General features: G+C 45.3%; 1 protein-coding gene across 2 annotated transcripts in view; it reads right to left on the bottom strand.

Annotated features, from left to right (window-relative positions):
- Positions 1-13,718, bottom strand: part of scarf2 (scavenger receptor class F, member 2) — a 92,014-nt gene that overhangs the window by 27,543 nt on the left and 50,753 nt on the right. For both annotated transcript variants that reach the window (XM_078227389.1, XM_078227388.1), the window contains exon 7: positions 4,266-4,369. In XM_078227389.1, coding sequence (XP_078083515.1) covers positions 4,266-4,369 — 104 coding nt within the window. The remainder of the gene's footprint in view (positions 1-4,265; positions 4,370-13,718) is intronic.

The raw sequence follows: 13,718 nt of genomic DNA on the forward strand, positions 1-13,718 counted from the left end.
TTCGGTGGATGAAACTGTGTATGTCAGAAATTTTGGAAGCGGCTCGAGTTGGGTTCCAGAAGTTGATTTATCAAAAGCAGGATCTTTGTCTTATGAAGTGAACGTACAAAGAAGAATCATCCGGAAACATGTAGACCATTTACTAGCACGAGAGTTGTCCCAGCAACCAGTGCTGCCAGCTGAAACCATATTGCCAACAGGAAATGGTGTTGACTGAAGTACCAAGTCAATCTGTGATAGGCAAGTCTGTCATTCCCATGGAAACCAATGAAGTTGAGTTACCAGTAACTGAGGAGATACCTGGTATAGAAGTTACTGCAGAAAATACCCCAATGGGAGCATCCCCGACAGGGAATTACACCGCTCCATTAGAAATCGGAAACCACCTGAAAGAGTCATGATGGACTGAATTATATGTTAAATTTTCTAATTGTTGGGGACTAAGTTAATTAATTATTTTAATTGTATAAAAGGCTTGGGGGGGGGGGGGGGCGGTGTGGAGGGATGTGGTGTTTGTCCCTTTTAAGGGCCGAACTGCAGAGAGGGTCACATGATCCAGATCAGGGTCCAGCGTGAGGGGTCACCCTAGCAAGTCCGAGCTTGCCTCACAGATTTGATTCTGGAAGCTGAGTGGCAGCACCTGGCTGCAAAACCTCTGCACGCTCGTATGTAAACAAACATTACAATTGTTATTTACCTAGCTGCTGAACCGGAGTTATTACATTGGGCCAGGAGTGTTCTAACCCCATTGAATTTGTCATCGCAGTTCACTGTTTCTTTTTATTGTCCTTTCCCATAGCTGAACCAAACTTCGGAACACTATTTTCACTGTCCCCATTCCCCGGAACCAGATCAAGTAGTTACCCTTTGCTCATTGGGCTAGAAACATGCTGATGGAAAAAACTAAAGTTTAGTTATTAGTACATTACATTAACACTGCAATTAAGTTACTGTGAAAATCCCCTGGTGGCCATCATTCCAGTGTCTATTGGGTACACTGAGGGAGAATTTAGCATGGCCAATTCACCTAACCAGTATGTCTTTCAGACTGTGAGAGGAAACCGGATCACCCAGAGGAAATCCACGCAGACACGGGGAGAACGTGCAGACTCCGCAGTCAGTGACCCAAACCGGGAATCGTGCCCAGATCCCTGGTGCTGTGCTAATCACTGTGCCACGCACTCTTCTAAACATATTCATAAACTCTCTACCTTTTACACTATTACTAGTCTAGTCTCTACTGAGATAGTTAAAGTCCCCCATTATTAGTCCTCAGCACCTCTGTAAATCCCTTGAAAATGTCTTCCTTTATATCTTTCCACGAGTTGTTAGCCTATAGAATACACCCAGTAGTGTAATGATACCTCTATTGTTTCTTAGCTCTAACCAGCTAGATCCTATCCTTGACCCCTCTGAGACATCCTCTCTTTCCAGCACTGCAATATTCTCCTCAATCAATATTGCCACCATTCCTGTTTTCTTTCCTTCCCTGAACACCTTGCATCCATGAATATTTAGTGGGCCAGCCCTATCTTAGTCAAGACTGAGAGTGAAGTCCTGGCATTGAATAGCAGTGTCAGGGTCTGATGAAAGATGAAAATGCTATAGTCTTTCCAAGAAATCTTAGTGCAAAATACCATGGCCTGGGGAGGGGGGGCATGGGGCTGGGTTGTTCTGGGAGGGAGGGGAATGTGTTAGACTGGACTGGGAGTGTAGTTGTGGTGGTGGGAGGAGGGGGAGTTTGGGTCAGGCCGGGAGGTGTTGCGGTGGTGTGGGGGATCCGCTGCTCTACTGGAGGGGTCATGTGTGTGGGGAATGTACCGTAAAAGGTTGAGTCTGGGTGTTTAAGTAGTTACTCTGGATTTAGAAGTGATTTTTTTTCTCCTTTCAACTCTTTCAGATTAAAGAGTGGGGTAGCACGGTAGCACAGTGGTTAGCACTGCTGCTTCACAGCTCCAGGGTCCTGGGTTCGATTCCCGGCTCGGGTCACTGTCTGTGTGGAGTTTGCACATTCTCCTCGTGTCTGCGTGGGTTTCCTCCGGGTGCTCCGGTTTCCTCCCACAGTCCAAAGATGTGCGGGTTAGGTTGATTGGCCAGGTTAAAAATTGCCCCTTAGAGTCCTGAGATGCGTAGGTTAGAGGGATTAGTGGGTAAAAATATGTGGGGGTAGGGCCTGGGTGGGATTGTGGTCGGTGCAGACTCGATGGGCCGAATGGCCTCCTTCTGCACTGTAGGGTTTCTATGATTCTATGATTAACTATCAGGGTGGAACTGGCAGAACCATCTGAAGTTAGTGATTTAAGTTGCTTCTGTCATATGGTACCCAGCCCAGCGCAGTTGGGAAGTTAGCATTTCAGGACAATTGCTGGGTAAACTGTTACATGGGGACTTCAAACAGAGATTCCCTAGTGCATCACTGGGGTACCCACTAAATGTGGCACTGGGGGAGCCAGGAAGTTATGGGTCCATGTATCAGGAGAGTGCAATACTTACCCAACAATCTGCTCAGAATCAGAAGAGACTTGCGGTCTTGTTATCAGTGAGTTATTCCACTTGGTCATCTGGTCAGATAAATATAGAATCTGGCAGGACTCCCATGTGTCTAATACACAGATCCCACTGTATCCAAACTGGGTTAAAACCTCAGACAAAAGCTTCATTCACAAAATCTGTTGTGATGCCGGAATTCCTCAGGACAGCAGCCTCAGCCCAGCCATTTCAACAATGACCCTCCCTCTGTCACTGGATCAAGGGTGGGACTGTGTGCTGATAACTCTACAGTGTTCAGCTTCATTCACAATTCCTCCAATAATGGGACAGCCCACTTGCCTCTTAACCAGTTCACAGTAGAATTTCCATGTTGGGAGAATTGAGAATCGAAAGATCTGGACGCTTATGTATCTGCCACAGCTTTGTTCTGGGGGATAGGCATATAGAGTCATAGAATCCTACAATGCAGAAGGAGGCCATTCAGCCCATCAAGTCTGCATTGAACACAATCCCATCCAGACCTTATACCCATAACCCCATGCTATTCACCTGCTGTTCCCCTGACACTAATGGGCAATTTACCATGGCCAATCAAGCTAACCTGCACATCTTTGGGGTGTAGAGGAAAACCGGAGCATCTGGTGGAAACCCATGCAGACACAGGGAGAATGTGCAGGCTGTGACCCAAGCCGGGAATCATACCCGGATCCCTGGCACTGTGAGGCAGCAGTGCTAACCACCGTGCCGCATTCAAATTGGTTTGTGACTGGCACACAATACAGTAGCACTCGGTTCAGTTTAACCCAGCTATAATCCTGAGAGCTTTGTCCAGTAATTTCTGACACAACATAAGCTTTCGAAGGTGCCCCTTGTCTCCTCTGTCAGACGGTGTACTGAAATTAATAGAAGACCCGCTCGCCAGAGGTCAGTCAGTTGTCAAGTTATACAGACCAGGAATATTCCCAACGTTGAATTAGATCATCTTAACCAGGGGACTGTGAAGAGGTTACAGCTTACCAAAATGCGGAGGAAAAGATAAAGAAAACAAATCAGGGAACTGTATCAGGAGGAACAGACACTGAGTGACTGTGTCCTGGAAGGCCAGGTCTGAGCGACTGTGTACTGACTGTATCAGGAGGAACAGACACTGAGTGACTGTGCACTGAAGGGCCAGAGTCTGGCTGACTGTCCATTGACTATATCAAGAGGAGCAGACATTGAGTGACTGTGTACTGGAAGGCCAGGGTCTGAGCGACTGTGTACTGACTGTGTTGGGATTGAGCAGACACTGAGTGACTGTGTACTGAGTGTATCAGGAGGAGCAGGTACTGTGTGACTGCGTACTAGAGTTCCAGGGTCTGAGTGACTGTGTACTGAATGTATCAGTGGGATGCAAAATATATTTTTATTTTCACTTTGTTCCATAGTACATGCTACCTATAAGCAAACTGACTTTGTCTCGCAAATGGCTGAAATCTTGTTTGAGGTGTTGATATGTAAACACCAATTTGATTACGATAGAAAGGTAAAATACTGACATTTCTGAATCCTTACAGAAATGATTTTTTACAATTGAAGTAATAGCTCTGAAACTCTTCAAGCCAGGATAAAATATCTGATCTCCAGTTTGAATGAGTTAGCAATTGGAATGCTTCACAGATGCTGCAGTCCCTCTCCCCGTGCAGGAGAGGTGCAGCATTGCTGAGGCTTTGCTGAAAAACAAACCATTTCCCCCGAACACCTTGCTGAAACTCAGTATGGCTGCATTCACTTACCCAGAATGCAGGTGCCGTGGACAGGGTCACAGTCCGCCTCGATACAGGGACAGGGATGGACACAGTTGGCTCCGTAGTGTCCCGAGGGACAGCTCATGTTGCAGCTGGAAAAAGAAAGAGGAAAATGGGTTTGAGAAACAGGAGAATTGTTAAAATCTTCAAGCAGCAACCTCTCAGCAAGAGCATATGGTCGACCACACTTAAAGAATCATTTTCCTTTCTGTCCATGTCTCAACTGTTTCTGCAGAACCACCGCCACATTTATTTCACTCTCCCCAAATGGATGGGTTTTTCCACATTGCTGTCCTATTATCTGCAAATTCAATAGGTTATTTTGTTTTATAAGGAAGTTAGCTTCTTATCCCAAATGCTACAGTTACAACCGACTGACCACAGGATGGAGAGAAGGTGAACTTGCTGGGTCGTTTCAATGCCCTTAGGTTGACAGCAACAAGCTGGATGGTATCGAATGGCTCTTGGAACATGCTGTCAGACACACTGTGGGAGTATACCTTGTCTAGTTACAGGTGATAACTGGTAGTGTGATATCTTTAAGGGGGCGATCACTGAGGGCCACATGATCGGGCCAGGCCCGATGGAGAGGCAGAGCGGGAAGCTATACCAATTGGGTGAAAGGGCACACATCCTGGATCAGGGAGGGACCTCAGTTGGAGCCAGGGAGGAGGAGAGTAGATGTGTACTACATTTCTGTGAAATCCTTGTTTGTATATATACATAAATATTGTTGGCAGTAAACGCATTACAACTTGAAACCTTCAAAGTTATGACACTGGCGATGAGGATAAGCTTCCATTAGTCATAAGGGGATCGCAGTGTGCAGCTAGAGGGGGAGGGGAGTGAGCATCAAAACTATGATTGAACAAGATGCACGCGCACATAAAAATGTCTTTAATTGGAAAAATTGAACCATTTGACCCAGAAGTGGAAAACTGGGAATAATACAGAGAAAGGCTGTGTTATTTCTTTGTAGCTAATGAGATCACATCACAGGAAAAATAAAAGATGACACCACTGTGGTCTGTGATTCACAAACTTACTGCCTAGTGAGAAGTCTTACACTGCCTGACGTAAACACAAATCAGATAGTCAAATTGGTCAAAAATAATTTAACCCCGACCCCTCAGTCATTTTATTGAGGTATAACTTTCATTCAGCAGTACTGGAGCCTGAGGAGACACTTTCTGGTGTTGTGGCCAGATTGAGAGGGTTAACAGAGCACTGAGAATTCCCTATAGAGGAAGCCTTGATGGTAAACAGCAGACCATTTGAAATAGACTGCCACCACAGGAGCCACAACCACAGTCATGGCAGAGCAGGCATTTTGTTACCTTCAAAAAGGCCTCCAACCATTGAGATTGAGAGAGTCAGGAGCCATATTGTTCATATATATATATATATATAATATAGGAGAGACGTTGAAGGGCAACAGTTACAGTGTTCTACAGGAACCAAACAGTGCATCTACCTGTTCTAGTAATTGGAGGTCACAGACCTTGCCTAATCGGTCAAGATTGGTTAAAGCAGATAAAATTAAATTGGTTGGAAATATTAAACCTACAGGACAGAGGTTTTCAGGAGTTGCTATGTAAATATTCTGAGGTTTTCCAAAAGTAGCTAGGGTGAATAAAAGAGAGTTAAAGCCAAAATTTATCTGAATCCTGATGCAACGCCAATGTTTTTTCAGGGCTGCCCAGAGTCCTATGCACTTCATCATAAGGTTGAAGTCAAGTTCAGGAGATTGAAAGATTTAGGTGTTATAAAGCCCGTACAATTTCCTGAAGGGGCTGCACCATTGTCCCGATCCTCAAGACGAATTGTACTGGTCCATCTGGACTCGGAACATCAGCTCTTTTCTCTCCTTACAGATGCTGCCAGACCTGCTGAGATTTTCCAGCATTTTCTCTTTTGGTTTCAGATTCCAGCATCTGCAGTCATTTGCTTTTATTAAAGAAGTGGGTATCCATTTGAAATGAGAGAAATGCACTTTCCAGGCAGATGGAGTTACATATTTAGGTTTCAGGTTAGACGCTAAAGGTTTGCATCCTTTGGAGGATGTAGCTAAAGCCATTAAGGATATTCCACAGCCAAAAAATGTATCAGAATTAAAATCATTCCTCGGAATATTGAATTTTTATGGTTGATTCTTACAAAATGTGTCTACAATTTTAGTCCCATTTCACCAGCTTTTGAAAAAGCATCAGTGTTGGAGATGGGAGAGGGACAAAAAGAAGTCTTTACCAAAGCAAAGCAGGCCCTGCGATCGTTGGCACTGCTTGAAAACTTTGATCCAAGCAAACCATTGGTAGTTACCTGTGATGCATCCCCATATGGAGTGGGAGCAGTTTTGTCCCACAGGATGCCTGATGGAGTAGAGAGGCCAATTGCCTTTGTGTCGAGAACATTATCGAATGCGGAAAAAAAGTATTCCCAGATTGACAAAGAAAGTTTAGTGGTAATTTATGCAGTGAAGAGGTTTCATCTATGGAAGACATTTCACAATGGTATCAGATCAGAAACTGTTATTGGGTTTATTGCAAGAGGATAAACCAGTGTCGCCAACTGCCTCTGGCAGGGTATAAAGATGGACTCTATTACTAGCAGTGTACAGTTATTCATTCCAGCCTTGCTCAGGGACACAAGTATCAAATGCAGATACACTCCCTCTGCCACAGACAGTACGTTCACCACTGGTACCACAAGAAATAGTGCACCTGATACAGACTTTGCCAGTCTCAGCTAAACACATAATAACTTGGACCAAAAGAGACCAGTGCCATCACAAGTTAAGAAGAGGGTGATGCAAGGATGATGATGTGATAAGTCAGAGCTACTTAAACCTTACCAGCAGAGAAGAACGGAGATAATGGTGAGGACAGCATGTTATTGTCGAGAGCTCGTGTGATAGTGCCATCCCAAGGGAGATTACTTTTATTGCAGGAATTACATGCGCACATCCAAGGCAAAGCAGGATGAAAGCACCTTCCCAAAGTTATGTTTGGTGATCGGACGTGGATTAAAAATTTGTAAGAATGGTCAGTCATTGTCCTTGTTGTAAAGCCCAGCAGGCATTACAACCACTGGTGAATATGCACCCTTGGAAGTGGCCAGATAGGCCACGGGCAAGAATAGACTTTGCAGGGCTGTTCTTGGGGCATATATTTTTCACCTTAGTTGATGAGCATTCTAAATGGATGTCCAATTGATGAAGTCTACAAAGGCCAGTGCTACCATTGACAAATTGAGGCAGATTTTTGCCATCCATGGCATCCCACAGATTTTAGTGTCAGCCAATGGCACATCATTTACAGTGGAGGAGTTTCGGAATTTTCCAAATCAAATGGTACTCACCATGTTAGGTCAGCACCTTACCAGCCAGCCTCCAATGGGTTAGCAAAACGAGCTGTACAGACGTTCAAATCTTCAATGAAGAAACAAGTTGACTGGCTTTACATTTGACAAGTTTCTTGTTGTCGTATGATGCCACACCAAATGTGACGACAGGGGTCACGCAAACCAAGCTACTAATGGGATGCCACTGAGGGACACAGTTGGATATGATATTCCCAGATTTGGTGGGGAGAGTGGAGGCTAGACAAGCCTCCCAGAAAGAAAATCATAACTCGAGAAAAAAAGGCAAGAGTTTTCCAAGTCGTGGATTTAGTTCTGGCTGGAAACTTTGCAGCAGAACCGATATGGGTGACTGGAAAAATTGGAAAGATCAGGACTGGCCTTCTCTGCTGTAGAGATACAAGATCATCGTGTAAAAAAAAATGTGGATCATTTGAGGAAGAAAGCTGGGCCTGATACAGGAATCAACAGATGATCCCTGCAGTAGAGTTGGGTTCATTAGTTGCTGATACAGGGGCCCTTGTTGTAAATATGAATCCAGAGCAACCAGCAGTTTCTGTAGCTGAGGAGACAGTAGCTACTGAGGAGGATCTCGACATCAACATCTGCCCAGATTCATAACTTCCAGAAGAGTATAGCACAGAATTGAAACATTCTTCCAGGGCCTGGAAGTCTCCTGACCGGCTGAACTTGTGTTGAGATATTCCTGGAGTATTGCTGATGTCTTCTTGTAACAAACATGCCTTTGTTTAATGATGTTCCTTTTGTTTCATCCATAGTGAAACTCAGGAGTTAGGGCGGAAGCAGTCTTGTAGCGTGGCCCCTTTAAGGGGGCGATCCTTGATGGTCCAAGTGCTCTGGCCAGACCCAATGGAGAGGCAGAGCAGGAAGTCGAGCCAATTGGTGCAGCATCATGTGTCCTGGGTTGGCGAGAAACCTCAGTGGGAGGAGTGGAGAGTAGATGTGTGTTCAATTCTGTCAGACCCTGTTTGTGTGTATATTGGTAATCAACCCTTTATAACTTGAAGCCAAAAGTCACCTTTGAAGTTATTACAATAACGACGTTACAGCCCGTGTTACATCTCTCGCCATGTTTATTTCCATGGAAAGTTAACCTGGTTGCAAATGAGCGAGCAGCCATTTTTACACCATCCCACAATGTCAAGAATCACCCTCCCCCCAAATCTAAAATAAACCCCAACTTGGGGTGGCACAGTGGTTAGCACTGCTGCCTCACAGTGCCAGGGACCAGGGTTCAGTTCCTGGTCTTGGGTCACTGTCTGTGTGGAGTTTTCACATTCTCTCTGTGTCTGTGTGGATTTCCTCCCACAGTACGAAAGACATGCTGGTTAGGTGCATTGGCCATGTTAAACTCTCCCTCAGTGTTACCCGAACAGGCGCCGGAGTGTGCCGACTAGGGGAATTTCACAGTAACTTCATTGCAGTGTTAATGTAAGCCTCCTTGTGACACTAATAAATAAACTTAAACTTCTCATTTCCAGGAAGTAGCTCTCAGGTTGGTATTGTAAACTCAGCCGCCCTCTCTCCCACTTTTGTCTCTCTCACTTTGGCCTGGTAATTCTGATGTACCCCGACACAGCCTGAACATAGACCTCTCTAATGACCGGTCTTGCCAGTCACCCCATTCCCAGCCTTCACTCCCACATTCTGCGACTGCAAAATGAACTTCCCAAGCGGCAGTGGTTTTACAGGGCCCCTGTGAACTTGGCAGTACCTGGACGCTCTTTGGCAAAGTCAAAAGGAAACCTGGACACTTTCCGAGGAATTCTCCAAATAACTCTCTGCTCTGTGCCCAACAGCAGCTGCTAACTGTGGACGCTTCACAATCGTTCTTTGTAGCCAATTGTTAGATGAAGGGCTGCAGTGGGATCATTCCGTTTACCCGGCTGAGAGCCTAATTTCCTCAGAAGCCATGGAATGCAGCAGCTTCGAGGATGTGGCTAAAAAGGGAGAGATGGTGAGGGGTTGCTGGGGGTGCTGGGGGACTAGAATTTGCGTTCCAAGCCTGCAGATCCTTATAATGTTAAAAATGTCAAAACAAATTCCTGTCAAGAGGGTTTTTCTTTCCTCGGGAGTTTAGAAAATGTTTCCATTTTGCATTTCACAAATCCCCACATAACTGGCCCCTGACCACAAGGCCCTACGATGGAATTTGTGTTTTAGTCTGTGGCTGTTAAACACAGAATCCTTTCTCCAAAGCACTCCCCCCTCCCCTCCACTCCCTCCCCCCACCCGCCCCCCCGCCATCCAGCACACTCCACCCCACCACTATCTCCTCCACCATCCCCCCACCCCAACTCCCACAAAAGAAAATCATTGCTCAGAATGCAGGAGCAGAGCAGGAAGTGGCCAGATTCAGGCAATATTCCAGCTGGATTGTATAGCGCAACATCCGGTCGACATCTCTTTGAAGGCTCAGACAGGTCTCTCATGCCAAAGCTAAATTAGACATATGAGCACAACGTTTACCCTGCCCCCCCCCCCCCCCCCCCACAAGGGACTTGGAGTTGACTAATATGCTGGCACAGCAACTCCACAGTACAGCACTTTCTAACATATACCTACAGGCCTGAGAGCGAGCCAGTTCTAACATAGAAGGCACTGTTTGTGGCTCCATTGCTAAGCGAAACCACATGAAACACCACAATTCAGCAACATTCAACTATGCCTCATTCAGCAATAAATTGTCAGTCTCACTTGGAGCGGCGCGGGTGTTGGAGAAGGAACTATGTCACACTGATGCATTCAGGCCTGCATTCTGACAAGGTTAAGTGTCAGCTTAGTTCACTGATAATACTCTCGCCTCTGCGACAGAAGGTCACGGGTTCACCCCCACTCAAGGATTTCAACACATAATCTAAGCTGACTGTTCAGCGATGGTACAGTGCAGCCACTTACTATGCTGTTGTTAACTCACAGACAGATGCATGTATGGTGCAGATAGAAACATGTCCATCACCCACAGAGTACTCCATCAGCCCCATGCAGGGGTTTATTGTAGGTGAGGGTGGCAAAGACTTCACTGAAACTTTGTATAGTTCGGGACCATTTGCTTATGTCCACAATACTCATGTCATGCTGAGTTGGGCAAAACGAGATTTAATCATAATTACCTGACTGCCCAGCATCGATGAGTAGCTAATGACTAAAAATACAGCAGGAACATCTCCCGCTCCTTTTCTCAAAGAGAGAATATATATTCTCATACTAACTCATCAAAGGGACCCGGGTTTGATTCCTGGCTTGGGTCACTGTCTGCGAGGTGTTTGCACATTCTCCCCGAGTTTCCTCCGGTTTCCTCCCACAGTCCAAAAGACGTGATGGTTAGGTGCACTGGCCATGCGAAATTCTCCTTCAGTGCACCCAAAGAGGTGCCGGAGTGTGGCGAGTAGGGGATTTTCATAGTAACTTCATTGCAGTGTTAATGTAAGCCTACTTGTGAACTAATAAATAAACTTTAAACCACACACAAGCCAAGGAGCAAAATGACCACCTGTCAGATTTTGAGAACAACACTCCACCATCAGGGATGGCTGTTGACTATTTTTGATGACTGAAAATTGGACACAAAGATTTGCTTTTTGACTGCTTCGCTAATGATAATGAGTTGTGCATATGTGAACTGGATATTTTTATGTGTGCTGACAACACTTTATAAATGTCAAGCTTCTGTATGGCTTTGGGCTGAGTAAATGTTGGCAGCTTATTGAGTCTCTATTTGAAATAGTGTAAAGAGAATACTCAGCAAGTCAGACTGGATCTCAGGAGCGGGCTGGGAGACAGAAGGGGTTAGTTGGGATGGCAGGGAGGATGAGGTGATTGTCTGTCAGCTTCTCACTGCTGGAATTCTATCAGCAGCAGGCTAAGTGGCAGATGTCACTCCAACCTTGGGCAAATTGAGTCCCTTAAATGTCCAAGAGAAAAAGTTAAAAATTCCCAGCATGTCAGTCAGACTCCACAATGAGAAATGTAGAATAGAGATTGACGTATAATCCTCCTTCAGCAGGGGTCAAAATATTCACTGTTTTTTCTCTTCACAGAATCATAGAATCTCTACAGTGCAGAAGGAGGCCTTTCGTCCCATCGAGTTTGCACCAAACACAATCCCACCCAGGCCCTATCCCCATAACCGCATGCATTTACCCTAGCGAGTCCCCCTGACACCAAGGGGCAATTTAGCATGGCCAATCCACCTAACCTGCACATCTTTGGACTGGAGACTTTGGAAGTGGACTCTTATTTCAATCAATTCTCACCGTCAAGAGTGGCATTAATTGCTAAATCCTAACTACCCTGAGAAAGTAATACTAGGTCTTCCTCTTCGATGTAGCAAAGTAGCTTGCTGGGCCAAAGCAGAGGGTATTTAAGAGTAAACTATATTGGTGTGGGTCTGGAGTCAAGTAAAGGTTGGAGCAGGTATGAGGAGTAGGTTTCCTTCTGTAAAGGACAATAGTGAACCTGTTGGATTTTTAAGACAACCAAACTGTTTCTTAGTTTGCTATTAGTCTAGCTGAGCCTACTTTTCATTTGTTTTAGATTTCCAGCATTTGCCATCTTTTCCTTTCTCTTTTTCCTCTGTGGAGGAAGCACTTTGAGAATTTGAGAAATGTACTGAGCCAATGGAGAAACACAAGCTTTACTTTATTTTTGCCAGTTAGCTCCTGACTGCCCATCCAACAGCAACGGCATTTCTCAGAACGCAGTTAACATCTGTGAAATGTTCTGAGGTAGTTCACAAGTAGACATGGAGGCAGAAAGAGGGAGATTATTAATGAGGGATGACTTGAAACTTGGTTGAAGGATTTTTAATGTATTGTGCCAAGGTGGGAGGTTAGCAATGAATAGAGCTAATAAACACATGCCAATGATTTCAGCATCGGAGGCGCTGAGGTATGAATGGAGACAGGACATATTGTCCAGAGATGTGCAGGTTAGGTGGATAGGCCATGCTAAATTACCCCTTAGTGTCCCAAGATGTGCGGATTAGGGCGATAAGCAGGGTGATAACGGGGATAGGGTGAAGAGTCTATATTTTCTGTCGCAGCGACTGCAGTGGCACAATGGTTAGCACTGCTACCACACAGCGCCAGGAACCCGGGTTCAATTCCTGGCTTGGATCACTGTCCGTGTGGAGTCTGCACGTTCTCCCCGTGGAGTCTGCACGTTCTCCCCGTGTCTGCGTGGGTTTCCTCCTGGTGCTCCGGTTTCCTCCCACAGTCCGAAGGATGTGCTGGTTAGGTGCATTGGCCATGCTAAATTCTCCCTCAGTGTACCCAAACAGGTGCCAGAGTGTCGCGACTAGGGGATTTTCACAGTAACTTCATTGCGGTGTTAATGTTAGCCAACTTGTGACTAATAAATAAACTTAAACTTCTGTCGAAGAGCCTTCTGTTGAAGAGTTGGTGCAGTCCTGATGGGTGGAATGGCCTCCTTCTGCACTGTAGGAATTGTATGTATGCATGGTGCGAATGGTGTAAGTAAGCAGTCTTGGTGATGAACAATTGTGAGATTTAAAGCTCAATATACCAACATTGCAAATGGTCTTTTTGAATTTTAGGATATCCAGCTGCGCAGGGAAGAAAAATTAATATCAATGGCTCAGTGGGAGAAGAGATAATGCTTCAGTCTTCCTGAGATGGAGCTGTGGAAAGTTGTGAATCTGACAAAACAAAGGTAATCATGATCCAATAGAAATAGTGGAATGTCAGTGCACAAGTCGAAGTTAACCCAACTGTTCATAGACAATGCCTCCATGAAAAAGAGCCAAGGTTAAACTCTCCTGGGATCCTGGAGGTGACTGTGCATGGGAGAGGAGATAAGCCATTACTTGTGATGCATTTAGTGCATTTGGAAAGGGTAACAGTGAATCCACACAATGCCATACAGCTCAATATCACAGGGGAGACAATGATTTGGTCAACCCAAGGGAAGGTGCGGAAATTGGAGAAGGATGTGGATAGATAATGTATCACAAAATTAACACATTGGTGAGGATTATCTTGGTGCTTTGAGGAGTGTTGAACTGTGATTAGAGGATTTTTGCAGAACAGATGGACAAGCATT

This window comes from Mustelus asterias, chromosome 13 (assembly GCF_964213995.1).
Source record: "Mustelus asterias chromosome 13, sMusAst1.hap1.1, whole genome shotgun sequence".
NCBI classification, from domain to species: Eukaryota; Metazoa; Chordata; class Chondrichthyes; order Carcharhiniformes; family Triakidae; genus Mustelus; species Mustelus asterias.